At 57.9% G+C, this 11,019-nt stretch overlaps 3 protein-coding genes across 4 annotated transcripts; 1 reads left to right on the top strand and 2 right to left on the bottom strand.

Annotated features, from left to right (window-relative positions):
- Positions 1-27: 27 nt before the first annotated feature.
- Positions 28-2,372, bottom strand: NOP16 (NOP16 nucleolar protein). The gene is made up of 5 exons (XM_058848405.1): positions 2,196-2,372; positions 1,937-2,048; positions 1,262-1,331; positions 648-754; positions 28-400 (listed from the first exon to the last, which is right to left on the bottom strand). The coding sequence occupies exons 1-5, from the start codon at positions 2,300-2,302 to the stop codon at positions 257-259; spliced, it is 540 nt and encodes a 179-aa protein (XP_058704388.1). The 5' UTR covers positions 2,303-2,372; the 3' UTR covers positions 28-256.
- A 52-nt stretch (positions 2,373-2,424) lies between these two features.
- On the top strand, positions 2,425-3,481 carry HIGD2A (HIG1 hypoxia inducible domain family member 2A). Its single transcript, XM_058848408.1, has 2 exons — positions 2,425-2,599; positions 2,805-3,481. The coding sequence occupies exons 1-2, from the start codon at positions 2,485-2,487 to the stop codon at positions 2,969-2,971; spliced, it is 282 nt and encodes a 93-aa protein (XP_058704391.1). The 5' UTR covers positions 2,425-2,484; the 3' UTR covers positions 2,972-3,481.
- A 1,069-nt stretch (positions 3,482-4,550) lies between these two features.
- Positions 4,551-10,935, bottom strand: CLTB (clathrin light chain B). 2 transcript variants are annotated; one of them, XM_058848402.1, is made up of 6 exons: positions 10,647-10,935; positions 9,048-9,091; positions 7,823-7,940; positions 7,442-7,553; positions 7,011-7,064; positions 4,551-6,532 (listed from the first exon to the last, which is right to left on the bottom strand). In XM_058848402.1, exons 1-6 carry the CDS (start codon positions 10,828-10,830, stop codon positions 6,361-6,363), a joined length of 684 nt encoding a protein of 227 aa, XP_058704385.1. In that variant the 5' UTR covers positions 10,831-10,935; the 3' UTR covers positions 4,551-6,360. The 2 variants fall into 2 exon arrangements, with proteins under 2 accessions (XP_058704385.1, XP_058704386.1); XM_058848403.1 differs by lacking the exon at positions 7,011-7,064 and having other exon boundaries at positions 10,647-10,925.
- Positions 10,936-11,019: the final 84 nt, after the last annotated feature.

Here is an 11,019-nt window from a genome sequence, read left to right as displayed (position 1 = left end):
ACCAAGCAAGAGCCCACAAACAGGACATTCACAAGCAGCTAGAAAGAATATTTTATTTTAGTAAAGCTAAAGAAATGCTGGCTGCCACACAGAAAGTGAGCAGAACAGCACAGTCAGTGCCAAAAGTCTTTCATGGATAGTAACAGCCATCTCTGCCTAGTGAGGGTCCTTCCTCCATCACACCAGAGGCTTTTTCAGTTTGGAAAATATTCATGTCAAGCCTGCACTTGTACGTTAACCTGAGGAAAAAGAGCAGTCACTGCACTTCCATTTTTTCTGGCTTGAGTGATGCAATGAAATTCTTGTACTCCTCGGGATAGAAATTCTTGTAAACATTGATCTTTCTCTTAATCTGCTTGGGAGTATCCTGGTAGTAGTTCTTCTCATCCCGAGCCATTTCCTGCGACAAAGGAGAAGGTAAGTCAGAGGAGCAGCCCCAAAAGCAAACACCAAACCAGCCCACCCACACCAGTGTGATCACTGCCTGACTCAGACAGGGAGCTGGCCACAGTTCAAAGCATTTTTTCCCTTAAGAATCAGCTGACTGCAAAACAGGATCCAGGACAGAGAGAATTAGAGGTTCTCATCCTGCTGGTGGGAAGATCCAAGAGTGAATTACTCCGGGTGCTCCTTGCTCTGGAATGTACCTTGTAGTTCTCCCCGTGGTTCTGGATCATGTATCGCACATAGTCAATGAGGTCCCGTGAGAGCGTGTTTGACTTCTTCTCAGGGAGGCTGGCCTCCAATTCCATCTCTAGGCAGAGGGCAGAGGTAGCGTGAGCGAGGGGAAGGAAGCAACAACACCTCAGAGGTCCTCAACCTCCCCCCAGGGTTGACTCCAGCCACACAGCTCAGCTGCTGGCACATGCAGGTACGTTTCCCAGCATGATGGTGCAGGAAAATGGCCAAGACAACAGCCCTCTGCTCGGGCTGCAGGCATCCAGGCCTGCATTGCAGCTCCTCTCCAGCTCACATATGAGGAGCAGACCCTTTCAGCCCAGGCTGCAGAGTGTGACTCCTGCCCAGCCCACCACTGAAACACAAGGTACTGGATCCACGGCTTCTTGTCACCCTGGACGCACACACCAGCACATCTCGCAGTGACAAGAGCCCTCCTGAGGCTGCAGGGGCAAACACTGTGGAAAAGACATGCTCCTCCACAAGGCTGGATAAGAAACAACACCCTTCCCTCCCCCTGGCACAACACAGGATGACAAAATAACCCACAGGGGCTTAGGAGAGCCCCAAATGCAACACTGACCGTTCACCACGTACGGTTTCCGCACTATTTTCTTTCCTGGCTGTTGTCCATCGCTTTCCACTTCTACCCCCTGAATTATAGCAGAGAAAAAACAAATTAAAAAAAGCCAATTTGGAAGAATGCTGCGTCCCCACACATTGTTCCCAAAACTCCTAACTGCTTCTACATGGCTGCATAGGGCAGGAAATCCCAGCTGGCTTAAACAGAGCCTTACTTGTACCATTAAACTGGCTTCTGGGCGAGGCTGTCAGCTGAGAAACGCTGTGTGAATGGAGACAAATGGCAAACAAGGTCATTCCTATTTTTTCCTTGTGTTTCTTGGGGCCACCTTTCACCTGAAATCGTTGCCCTCTTATGCAGATGGGCCAGGCTGGCACTGCTGTGTATAAAGAACCTTTCTTTGTTATCAGGAGAAACTTGGCTGCAGCGCTCCCAACCCCACCTGTCTCTGGCAAGTCCCAGGAGATAGACTGACGTTTTTTATATTTATTCTAAAGTCCATTGTGTCTCCGGAGCACCGGAGCTCGTTCCCACGCCAGGATCTTGGTGAGATAAGCGTGTAGATCAAGATAAGATATGTATCCACCGCCGGAGGCTTATCCAGTGCCACCTGCCCCGTGCTGGGAGGGTACCCCCCCCTCGCAAAGGAGCGGTCACAGCCAAACCCTTCCTTACCAGCAGCTTCTTCGGGATGGGGACAGCCTTGTTGGGATCCTCGGCCAGGCCCATCTCGGCCAGGTTCTGCGCCACCGACTTGTGCGGGTCCCAGGCATGGCGGATGTGCGAGCTGCGCAGGGAGGACAAGGGACATCACTGCTGTGTCCCTCATCCCGCGGCGCTGCGCGTCCCCCTCCCCACCGACACGTGCAGCGGCTCCCGGCCGCCTTGCCCCAGCCCGCGCTCGGGGCGCGCCCCCCGTGTCCCCGGCGCTCACCAGGCGATGCGGGGCGCGGCGCGGCGGCGGGCGCTGCGGTACAGCCGCTTGCGGTTGAGGTTGTAGGAGTATTTGTGCCGCCGGCTCTTCCCCTTGGCCTTCGGCATGGCGGACACACGCGAGCTCGCCACGGGGCCGCCGCGCACGCCTCGGGGCACCACGGGAAGTGTAGTTCCGAGGCAGCAGCGCCGCGCGATAAGTGTGGGTGTCGGACTGCAACCCCCGGCATGCACTGCCTCGGAGGCGGTGGCTACGGCAGCTGGAAAGGGCCGTTGTTGTCACCTTGGCCATGGCGGCCGGGCCGCCCCCACCGCTGGACCCCAGCCCGCTGCCCACGTTCTCTGAGGAGGGATTCGTGGAGAAGTTCGTGCGCAAGACCCGCGAGAACCCCCTGGTGCCCCTCGGTGAGGGTGGGGCGGGGGGTAGCGGGACGGAGGCTGAATGAGGGGCGCGGGGGGGCGATGGTCGCCGGTGAGGGGCCGGGCCCTCAGCCCCGGGCCGGCTGCACCCCGGGGAGGCGCGGCTCAGGTTTGGGAGTGCGGTGGAACCGGCCCGCAGCGCTCAGGCCCGGGGGAAGCCGCACCTCACAGCCACCCTCCTTCCCCGCAGGCTGCCTGTGCACCGTCGGTGTCCTGGCCTACGGGATTATCTGCTTCAAGAAAGGCCAAACTCGGCGCTCCCAGCTGATGATGCGGGCGCGTGTCGTAGCCCAGGGCTTCACCATCGCTGCCCTGGTGGGGGGCATGGTGGCCACGACTGTCAAATCCCGACAGTGACATCGGACAAAAGCGAAGCTGCGGCCACGGGCAAGAGTCTACCGGCAACCCCGGCTGGCAGAGTGAATCCTGGCTGCAGATGGAGTTTTCTGAGAAACTGTTGTGATGTCTCAGTGGAGCTAGTTCTGGAGCACTGGAAATGGGGTGAATACACTCTGTGATTAACATGTAATTTGGGCTGTGGCATTGTTTTTTTGTTTCCCTCAAGAGCTCACCCTCCTGCAGTGCTGAGGCTGCCTGTCACTAAGGCTCACCACCCCTGTCAGACTTCTTGTCCCTACTTGATGCTGTCACAGGCTGATAAAATTGTGTCTTCTTGGTCGTGGACTGAGGTGTGGTTGTAGTTAGGCAGTGACCAGCATTTGAGAAATGAGCTGCTCATGAGGAAGGAATCGCTGCTTATCACTTGGTCCTGGCAGGACAAAGTCCCTAGGCAGCAGGAGAGGCAGTTTGGGAGGTTGTGTGACCTGTTCAATTAAAACTGGTGAGTAATAAAGTGAATTGCAGCAAGATTCTTACTGATACTGCATTGCAGAGCACTGAGAAGCAGTAAACAGTGCAGGGTAAAAAGGGAGTGGGCATGGCTGTCTTGAAGCTGTGGTGATGCAACAGTAAACAAGACATGAAACTCCCTGTGAAAACAAGCAGGGAACTCACATTTCTGAAATGGGGTCTGGCTGTTCTCTGGGATGTGCTGCTGCTTTGGCTGTTCCTGCTGGGAAGTCAGCAACACTTTATTCCCTGAGGGACCTGCACTGCCTGTGTCCTGACAAACATGGTCCCATTGTGGGCTTTGGCTCATAGCAGGGGGTTTGGTGATCCACGAGGCTTTGCTCTCTCATGCCAGGGCTAGGAGGTCATGGGGCTACAGTCTCTGTTCATCTCACTGTGGCTGCAGCAGCTTGCAGCTTGGGCTGTTTCCAGCTGTTCTGTGAGTTGGTGCCTGTGCCCTAAGTTCTTAAAAGGATGGGCTGATAGGGGTGAACCCTCTATCTGCAAATGAGCACATGGATTGTCCTGTCCAGGGAATTGTGCTGGTGGGTCTTGGCAAAGAGAGAGGGAAGGCTCTTGCTCATCAGAGCTGACCTCTGAGACGTGAGGGTGGGCAACAAGCCATTGCCAGTGCTGAGCAGGGTGAGCTCCACCTCAGCACTGGGGAGCCCAGGGCCTGTCTTCCCTCTCTGGCTGCATGTGCAGAACATCTTTCCCAGAGGAAACTGCTTTGGGCTGCCTCACTGGCACTTCCAGCCCAGCCAGGGCAGGGCTGTGAGGAGCAGCGGGTGGGCAGATCCATGAGCACAATCCCTTGGCAGCTGAAGAGCGCAGTGGACAGGGGAGCAGCTCAGCCTGTTTGGACAAGCCAAAGCTTGCAGCTCCTTGGGGACAGAACCAAGCCCTGGATCCTACTGCCATTGCTTTGGCCCCATCTGAGCACAAATCCTCCGGCCTTCCCCTCACTCCAGTTTTTTCCTGTAGAATGTTCCTCCTCCGGCCCCATCCTTTCCACAAAAGGTTTCATGGCTGTGGTTTCTCCTAAACACAGCGTGCATCCCTAACGCAGAAAGACGACAGTGCCCTGTAGGATTGGAGATGTCGGTTTATTGTAACAGGTAATTTGGACAGTCACAGATACCAAAGCCGAGGGGATGTAGAATAGCTGTGGGCACGGCTCCCCGAGAGCTGCCCCAGCCTGACACGGAGCACATGGCAGCTGGGGGACCCAGGGGCCCAGCTGCCTGCAGGGGCTGGAGGGACAGAGCACAGGGGGGACACACTGCCCCCCACAAGTAGCCAGGGGTGCTTCCTGCTGCTCTGCAATGAAAGGCTGAGGCAGGCAGCCGAGTCCCCAGATGTCCTGCAGCACAGCAGAGCTGCCTACACATGCTGGAGCTTAGGGGGGCCAGGCAGGAACAATCAGCCCTATGGGCAGGGGGCACAGTCCCAACACACAACACTGATTCCCTACACACTCATTTACCTTCCCAGCCCACTGGTGAGATCATGGCCCAGGGCCATGGGTGCCCAGGCACCCCCCACAGCTGCAGCAGCAGGACTGGTGACATTCTGGCCCTGGAGCCACATCTGCAGGGCAGAAGAGCTCTGCACACTTGATTTCCAGCTGAGCAGGGTTCTGCAGAGGGGCCCAAGTGAATGTTTTGTGGGCTCTGCTCCAAGTCCCCCCAAGCTGCTGCAAGCCCTTCCCAAGCCCTCAACAGCTCAAGGTTGTCCCTCTCCTGCTATGCAGGAGTTGTGCAGGTTTGCAGGACTGGTGCCATCCCTGTCAAGCAGAGGAGAGAAAGTTCGAGCAGGGAGCAGGACTGAGGCATCTCCCTACACTGCCTTAGGTGGGCAAATCCAGGGGAGGGGGCAGAGCAACTGCAGACAGATGTGCAGGTTGTTCTTAGGGACACTACAAGCCGAACCACCAGAATTCTGCCCAACCCTGCTCTGGGTCCCTGGGTTAGGAAGCTGTGGGGCTTGACCTGCCCCACAGCAGCTGGACCTTCCTATTTCCTTCCCTGCAACTACACAGCCTCCATCTCCCATTCTGGTAGCAAGGGAAGGAGCAGAGCAAAGCCAAGAGTCCCCCAAAGCCTGACATTCCACATTCCCATCTGCTGGTGTTCATGGGGGAAGGACAGGAAGCATCCTGCACGCTGCCCCCATAGTGCCTTCCCAGTGACCCACACCAGCAGTGCAGGACAGATAGGAGATGGACACTGGAGCCCCATAACGTTTTGGGGCATAGCCAGCCTGGGCAGAGTTCTGATGGACTTTGGGCAGCTGCTGGCAGTGCAGGTCCAAGCTGGGTGCCTGTATTCACATTCCTCAGTCCCTGCCAGTCTGACAGTGCCATGCTGCAGGTATGCTCCCTGCAGGACCCAGCAGTGTGGAGCCAAGCCATGGCTGTTTGTCCACCCTCCCAACCCTGTAGACAGCAGCCCAGGACCCCACTGGGATCCCTGCCTCAGGGCTAGGACTGAGGCCTGGACATGGGGCTGCCAGGACAGCTGCAGGCAGGTTTATTCCCAGCACAGGGCTGAAGTGGGGAACACAGGATGGGATCTTCCCTGCTCATTTAGCCAGGCCCTCAGACACAACCTCCTGAAGAGCCTGGGCTGGGGCTTCCCCACTAACTCAGCTCTGCCACCCAGTGCCGCTTCCCGGGGAAATGCCACAGTGATTTATAAATAAGTGTAAAAAGAGACCAATGCACCTTTTAAGCAAAGGAAAACCATGGGGAGAGTTATACAACCAGTGACTCGAGCACAGCCGAGGCGCAGATCAGGGAGCAGGCAGCGGGAGGCCCTTCCTGGGCCGGCCCCTGAAGCTGCCCGGCTCAGTGAGCCCAGCCATGCCCGCTGTGCTCCCGGCTGTGCCAGGCACAGCTAACGGGACAGGGGCGTCTGTTTGAGGGAGATGAGCACCGAGCGCATCCGCGAGACATCCTTGCTCTGCTTGCTGCTCTTGGGGTTGAAATCACACAGCTGGGCCACCTTCTCCCACTCAGAGCCTGGGGTCTCCTCCTTGGACTCCTTCAGGAATGCTTCCTCCGAGGCTCTGCAAAGATATTGAGGGTTGTCACTGGCAGACCCCTTTCCAAAGCAGACTCTTCCTTCTGTCTTAAAAACCCTTGTGTCCCTGCTTCCTGTCCCTTTACTCCAGCTGATGAGCTCTGTGTCCTCTGGGACCCAGAGACACGCAATGCTCAATTGCCTTTGGCTGCTGTCATTCATCCAGGGGTGCAGGAGTGTCTGCCTCCTCCCAAGACTTAACCCCCAGAGCCATCCCCAAAAAGGCCTAAGAGCCCACACCTTTGCGTCTTCAACCAGCTCCCACAGAGGCATTTCCAGGAGCTCCACTCATCTCCTAAAACTCAACCATTTGGAGACCCTTGGCTGCATCATCCTCCCCCTCTGGTACCTCACCAGAGCCCAGAACCTCCCAGCATCCCCCCTCCCTTTGGCTGGGCAGGCAGTGCTGGGGCCGGGACCCCCAGAGCCTGAGGGGCAGGATATGGTCTGTAAGAGGCACATACACGTAGCCAATGACATCCGCGTCCGGCTGCTGGTAAAAGGCTTTGTCAGCGATCCTAGCCCCAGGCACAGAGAGAGAGAGAGCGGAGCGGAGCGACAGGCAGGCAGAGGGTTAGAAAGAGAGAACAGAGGGGGTTAGTCCTCCCAAAGAGTGACCCACACACTGCAGCACACCAGGAGAACCTGGAGCCCAACCCTGCCCCCCTGCAACCCCCATGCAGGGGCAGGAGGCACCAAGATCCCAGGGTGATCCCAGTGTGGTTCCAGCCAGAGTGGCTCTGCACAACCACCAGAGCCACTCCAAGACCTGGGGTCTCTCCCCTTGCTTGGCAAGACTCTGTCCATGCAGGGCTTGGCCCCACTGTGGGGAAAGAGGCCCTCAAACATTCCAGGAAGGCAGACAATCCTCTTGGCCATGCTGACCCAAACATACCTGTTGTTTGCTCGGTTCTTCTCCATCTGCTCATTCTGACGCAGGTTCCACTCCTCCAGGTCCTTCTTGGCCTTCTCACGCCATTCCTGCTCAGTCACCTTCGATGCCGCGTCTAAGGCCCGAGTGAGACAGCGTCTGTCAGCCACACTGGAACCTGGGTGCCTCAGCAGGCAGGGCAGCTGCAGCCCCTCAGACCTGTCCCCAGTCCCCACCAATACTGGCCAAAAGGCACCACTGCCCCAAGGATAGCAGATCTTTGGCAGGGGCATGAGACATCTCTCTGGGATACAGCAGGGTCACCAAGAGGTGAGGGACCCCAAGGGCCCTGACTGCCATGTCACAGGGGGGAACAGGGGGGTTACACATGGCCTTGGGCCTCACCCAGCTCCTCCAGGCGCTTCTTCTGCTCCTCCCTCCACTTGCGGATGCTCTCGGGTTCCTGGGTCAGCCGGTCAGCCTTGGCTATGGCTGCGTAGGCATCCGTGGGGCCGTTGGACTCCTGCAGGACATGAGCACCTCACCATCAGCACCAGTGTTTCCAAGAGCCCAGCCCAGTCACCTCCAAGGGCTGGCAGCAGTCAGGACTCCACACTCCCAGCACTGACAAGCCAATTTCAGAGGTAGCTTGGGACATGTGGGACAGTGTTCCCAATGTCCTGCTCGAGCTGCTGTCCCAGCCTCAGGCCCTGCCACCTAAAGCCTTCCCAGTGCTTCCCTCCTTGACTTGCAGCTCGCTGCCACTGCAGCTCTTGTATCTTCCAGGCAGCCCCCCTGCACAGGGCAGACACTGACCTTGGAACTGCTCCCCAGGGATTCCCTGGCCCTCACTGGGGCCCAGGCAGCTCCAGGACTGAGCTGCTTCCCTCACATCTGAGCTGAGGGCCCCACCAGGCCCAGCACCTCCCCTAACACCTTCCACTGGCCAGATGCCCAGTCTGACACCATGCTCAGCAATGGGATTACAGCTTTCTTCCAAGATCCTCAACCTAATTAAGTCTGTCCCATTCCTGATGCGATTATCATCCTGTTCACCAGGCATGGACAGTGCATATGCCCCACTGCTGGGCACCAAATGGGGTGAAGGGCTTGTCAAGACACTGGCACTGCTGACAGCAGAGCTGTCAGGCTCCTAAAGAGACCTGAGACCCAAGTGGGTCCCCCCAAAAGGCCCCTGGCCATGTGGCAAGTGGTTTTTATGGGAGATTCAAGTCCCATGACAGCTCTATCCTGGCTCTGGCCTCTGTCAAGACATGCTCCTGCCTTCCCCAGAGGCCTTCAGAAGCTACCCAGGCTGGAGAGAAGGGGCTTCTGTGAGGAATGGACGATTTGTCACCTGCTCTTAGGGCTCAGGCACTCCTTCATGGCACAAGCCACCTGCAAACAGATGTGGGGCAGGTCATGGCAGGTGGGACACATCTTCTCTTCAAAGAGAATGGAGCAGCCAGGACTCCCACAGGAGACCCAGACCTTTCCAGGAGCACCGTAGCTGTTCTGCAGCTAGATAGCAAACTCCAGTCAATTTTTGGGGCAGAGCAGCAGAATGCTGGCCCCACACCCACCCAATCTCCCTTAGCAGCCCTGGGCCAGCAAAAGGCTGAGCTCTCACCTGAAAGACATCTCCATTGACAGTGGCTCCTCCATTCTGGAAACCTGCTCAAAAAAAAGGAAGAGAGAAGGAAAAACACAACTATGGCAGCTAGAGGTGATCCCAGAGGGGCTGATGTTCATGAAACTACATCAGATCAGTTCCTAGGAGCTTGTCTGTGCCTTTTTCAGCCCAGCATACCCATGCACAACACCCCCATGGTGTCCTGTCCTTGGTGGAAGAAGCAACCACCTTTCACTCTCCCACACAAACTTCTGCAGACATTTATGTCTTTATGGTGTTTTTACTGGTGTTTAATCTTATCTGAAGATTAGGGAAACTGCTCCAGCACAAGACTGACACAGGCTTCTGCTCTGACTGTAGAAACACAACCTTACCAACCCCAAACTATAGAGGCTGCCAATGGACACAGCTGATCCAAGAGCTGCCGGCCAACTGCCAAGGCAACTCTCCAGGGACACGACCCATAGAAACATTCCTTGTGCTCCACCAGGACAGGAGGGCATGCCTGCAGGCCTTGGGAGCCCACCTGGGATGGTGGCAAGGTTAGAGTTGGTAATGAGACACCCATCTGCCCCCACAGCCCCAAAGAGCTGCACACCGGGGTCACAAAGCGAGCCAAGGCAGGGGTTTTGTGCTGACAGGAGAGAAGAGGCTTTGAAGGAGTCACACTCCAGGCCCTGAGCTTTCCGCAGTGACCACAGGGCTTCTCCTGGCCAGCCAGCAGCAGGCACAGACACAGTGCAGCTCAGGCCAACACTGTCCCGAAAGTGCTCACCCCCACGACTACACCCAGCTCCAGCCTGTCTGACTGCATTTATCACTGTGGCTGTCAACAACTCTCCAGGCCCAGATCTGCCTCCATGGCCCTGCATGGAGAGCTCTGAAACCACTGCTCCACAGCCAGCATGAGGAGACCCTGTGGGGACTAGGTTAGGGGAAGGAGTCAGAGCCCTGTGGCAGCAGTGCCCCTATGTCCATACAGAGAGCAGATGCCAGAGCCCCTGCAGACTGGAGGCAAGAGATCAGAATTAGCACATTCTACCTGCAGGGCCTGGGACCACAACGTTCCCAATGGCAATATCTTCAATTTTGCATCCCAAAGGGCCCTCCTGTCTGTGGGGACAGTGACATGGCTGTCATTGCTCCTCAGTGCCGCCTGGATGCCTTTTACACTGCCATAGCTGGGAGCACTGAAACATGGAGTTGGGAGTCCATCCAACCCGGGAAACCCAGCCTGAGCACAAGGGGGAGAAATCGCCCCGTGGCTGGCACATCCCAGCTCAGGATTCACTCCACATCCCCGAGGTTCAAGAAACCCTTTGGGCACAAGTACAGGCCCAGAAAACCCTTGCTAGGATGCCAGTCTGGCCCATAGGGTCACCCTGCCACCGGGCCATGAGATGCAGCACAGACCCCATCACCCACCGGGGATGCTGTGCATCCCTCGGGGACCCCAGCCCCGCCTGGATGCGGCCTGGAGGGCCCTTCCCTGCCTTCGGGGCAGAAGGGGGCACAGCCCTCCGTTATCCCACGAGGTCGGGAGCCCGCCCATACCCAGCGGGAGCGCAGCCGGGCGGCCCCCGCGGGCGTGCTCACCCTGTTCCGGCGGGGCCGCCTGCCCGCCCGGGGCGGCGGCCGCCTCGCCGTCGGTCGGCCCGAAGCCCTCATCGTTCTCGATGCCCGCGATCTCGCTCTCCTGCTGGGCCAGAAAGGCGGCGGCCGGGTCCTCCTCGGCGCCAGCGCCCTCAGATGAGGAAAAGAAGCCGAAGTCGTCGGCCATGACCGGGCCGCCCGCGCCGCTCCCGGTCCGGCTGCGCGGCTCGGCTGGGCTGGGCCCGACTGTGGCCGGGCGGAGCTGTCGCTGTCACTGCGGCGGCGGCGGGCGGGACAGCCGCGCTGACATCACGCCGGGGCGGGCTCACGGGGGCGTCCCGCCTCCCCGCCAGCCGCAGCGGGCACGGGGAGCCGG

Source organism: Poecile atricapillus, chromosome 13 (assembly GCF_030490865.1).
Source record: "Poecile atricapillus isolate bPoeAtr1 chromosome 13, bPoeAtr1.hap1, whole genome shotgun sequence".
NCBI classification, from domain to species: Eukaryota; Metazoa; Chordata; class Aves; order Passeriformes; family Paridae; genus Poecile; species Poecile atricapillus.
This window is presented reverse-complemented; position numbering and strand designations above follow the sequence as displayed.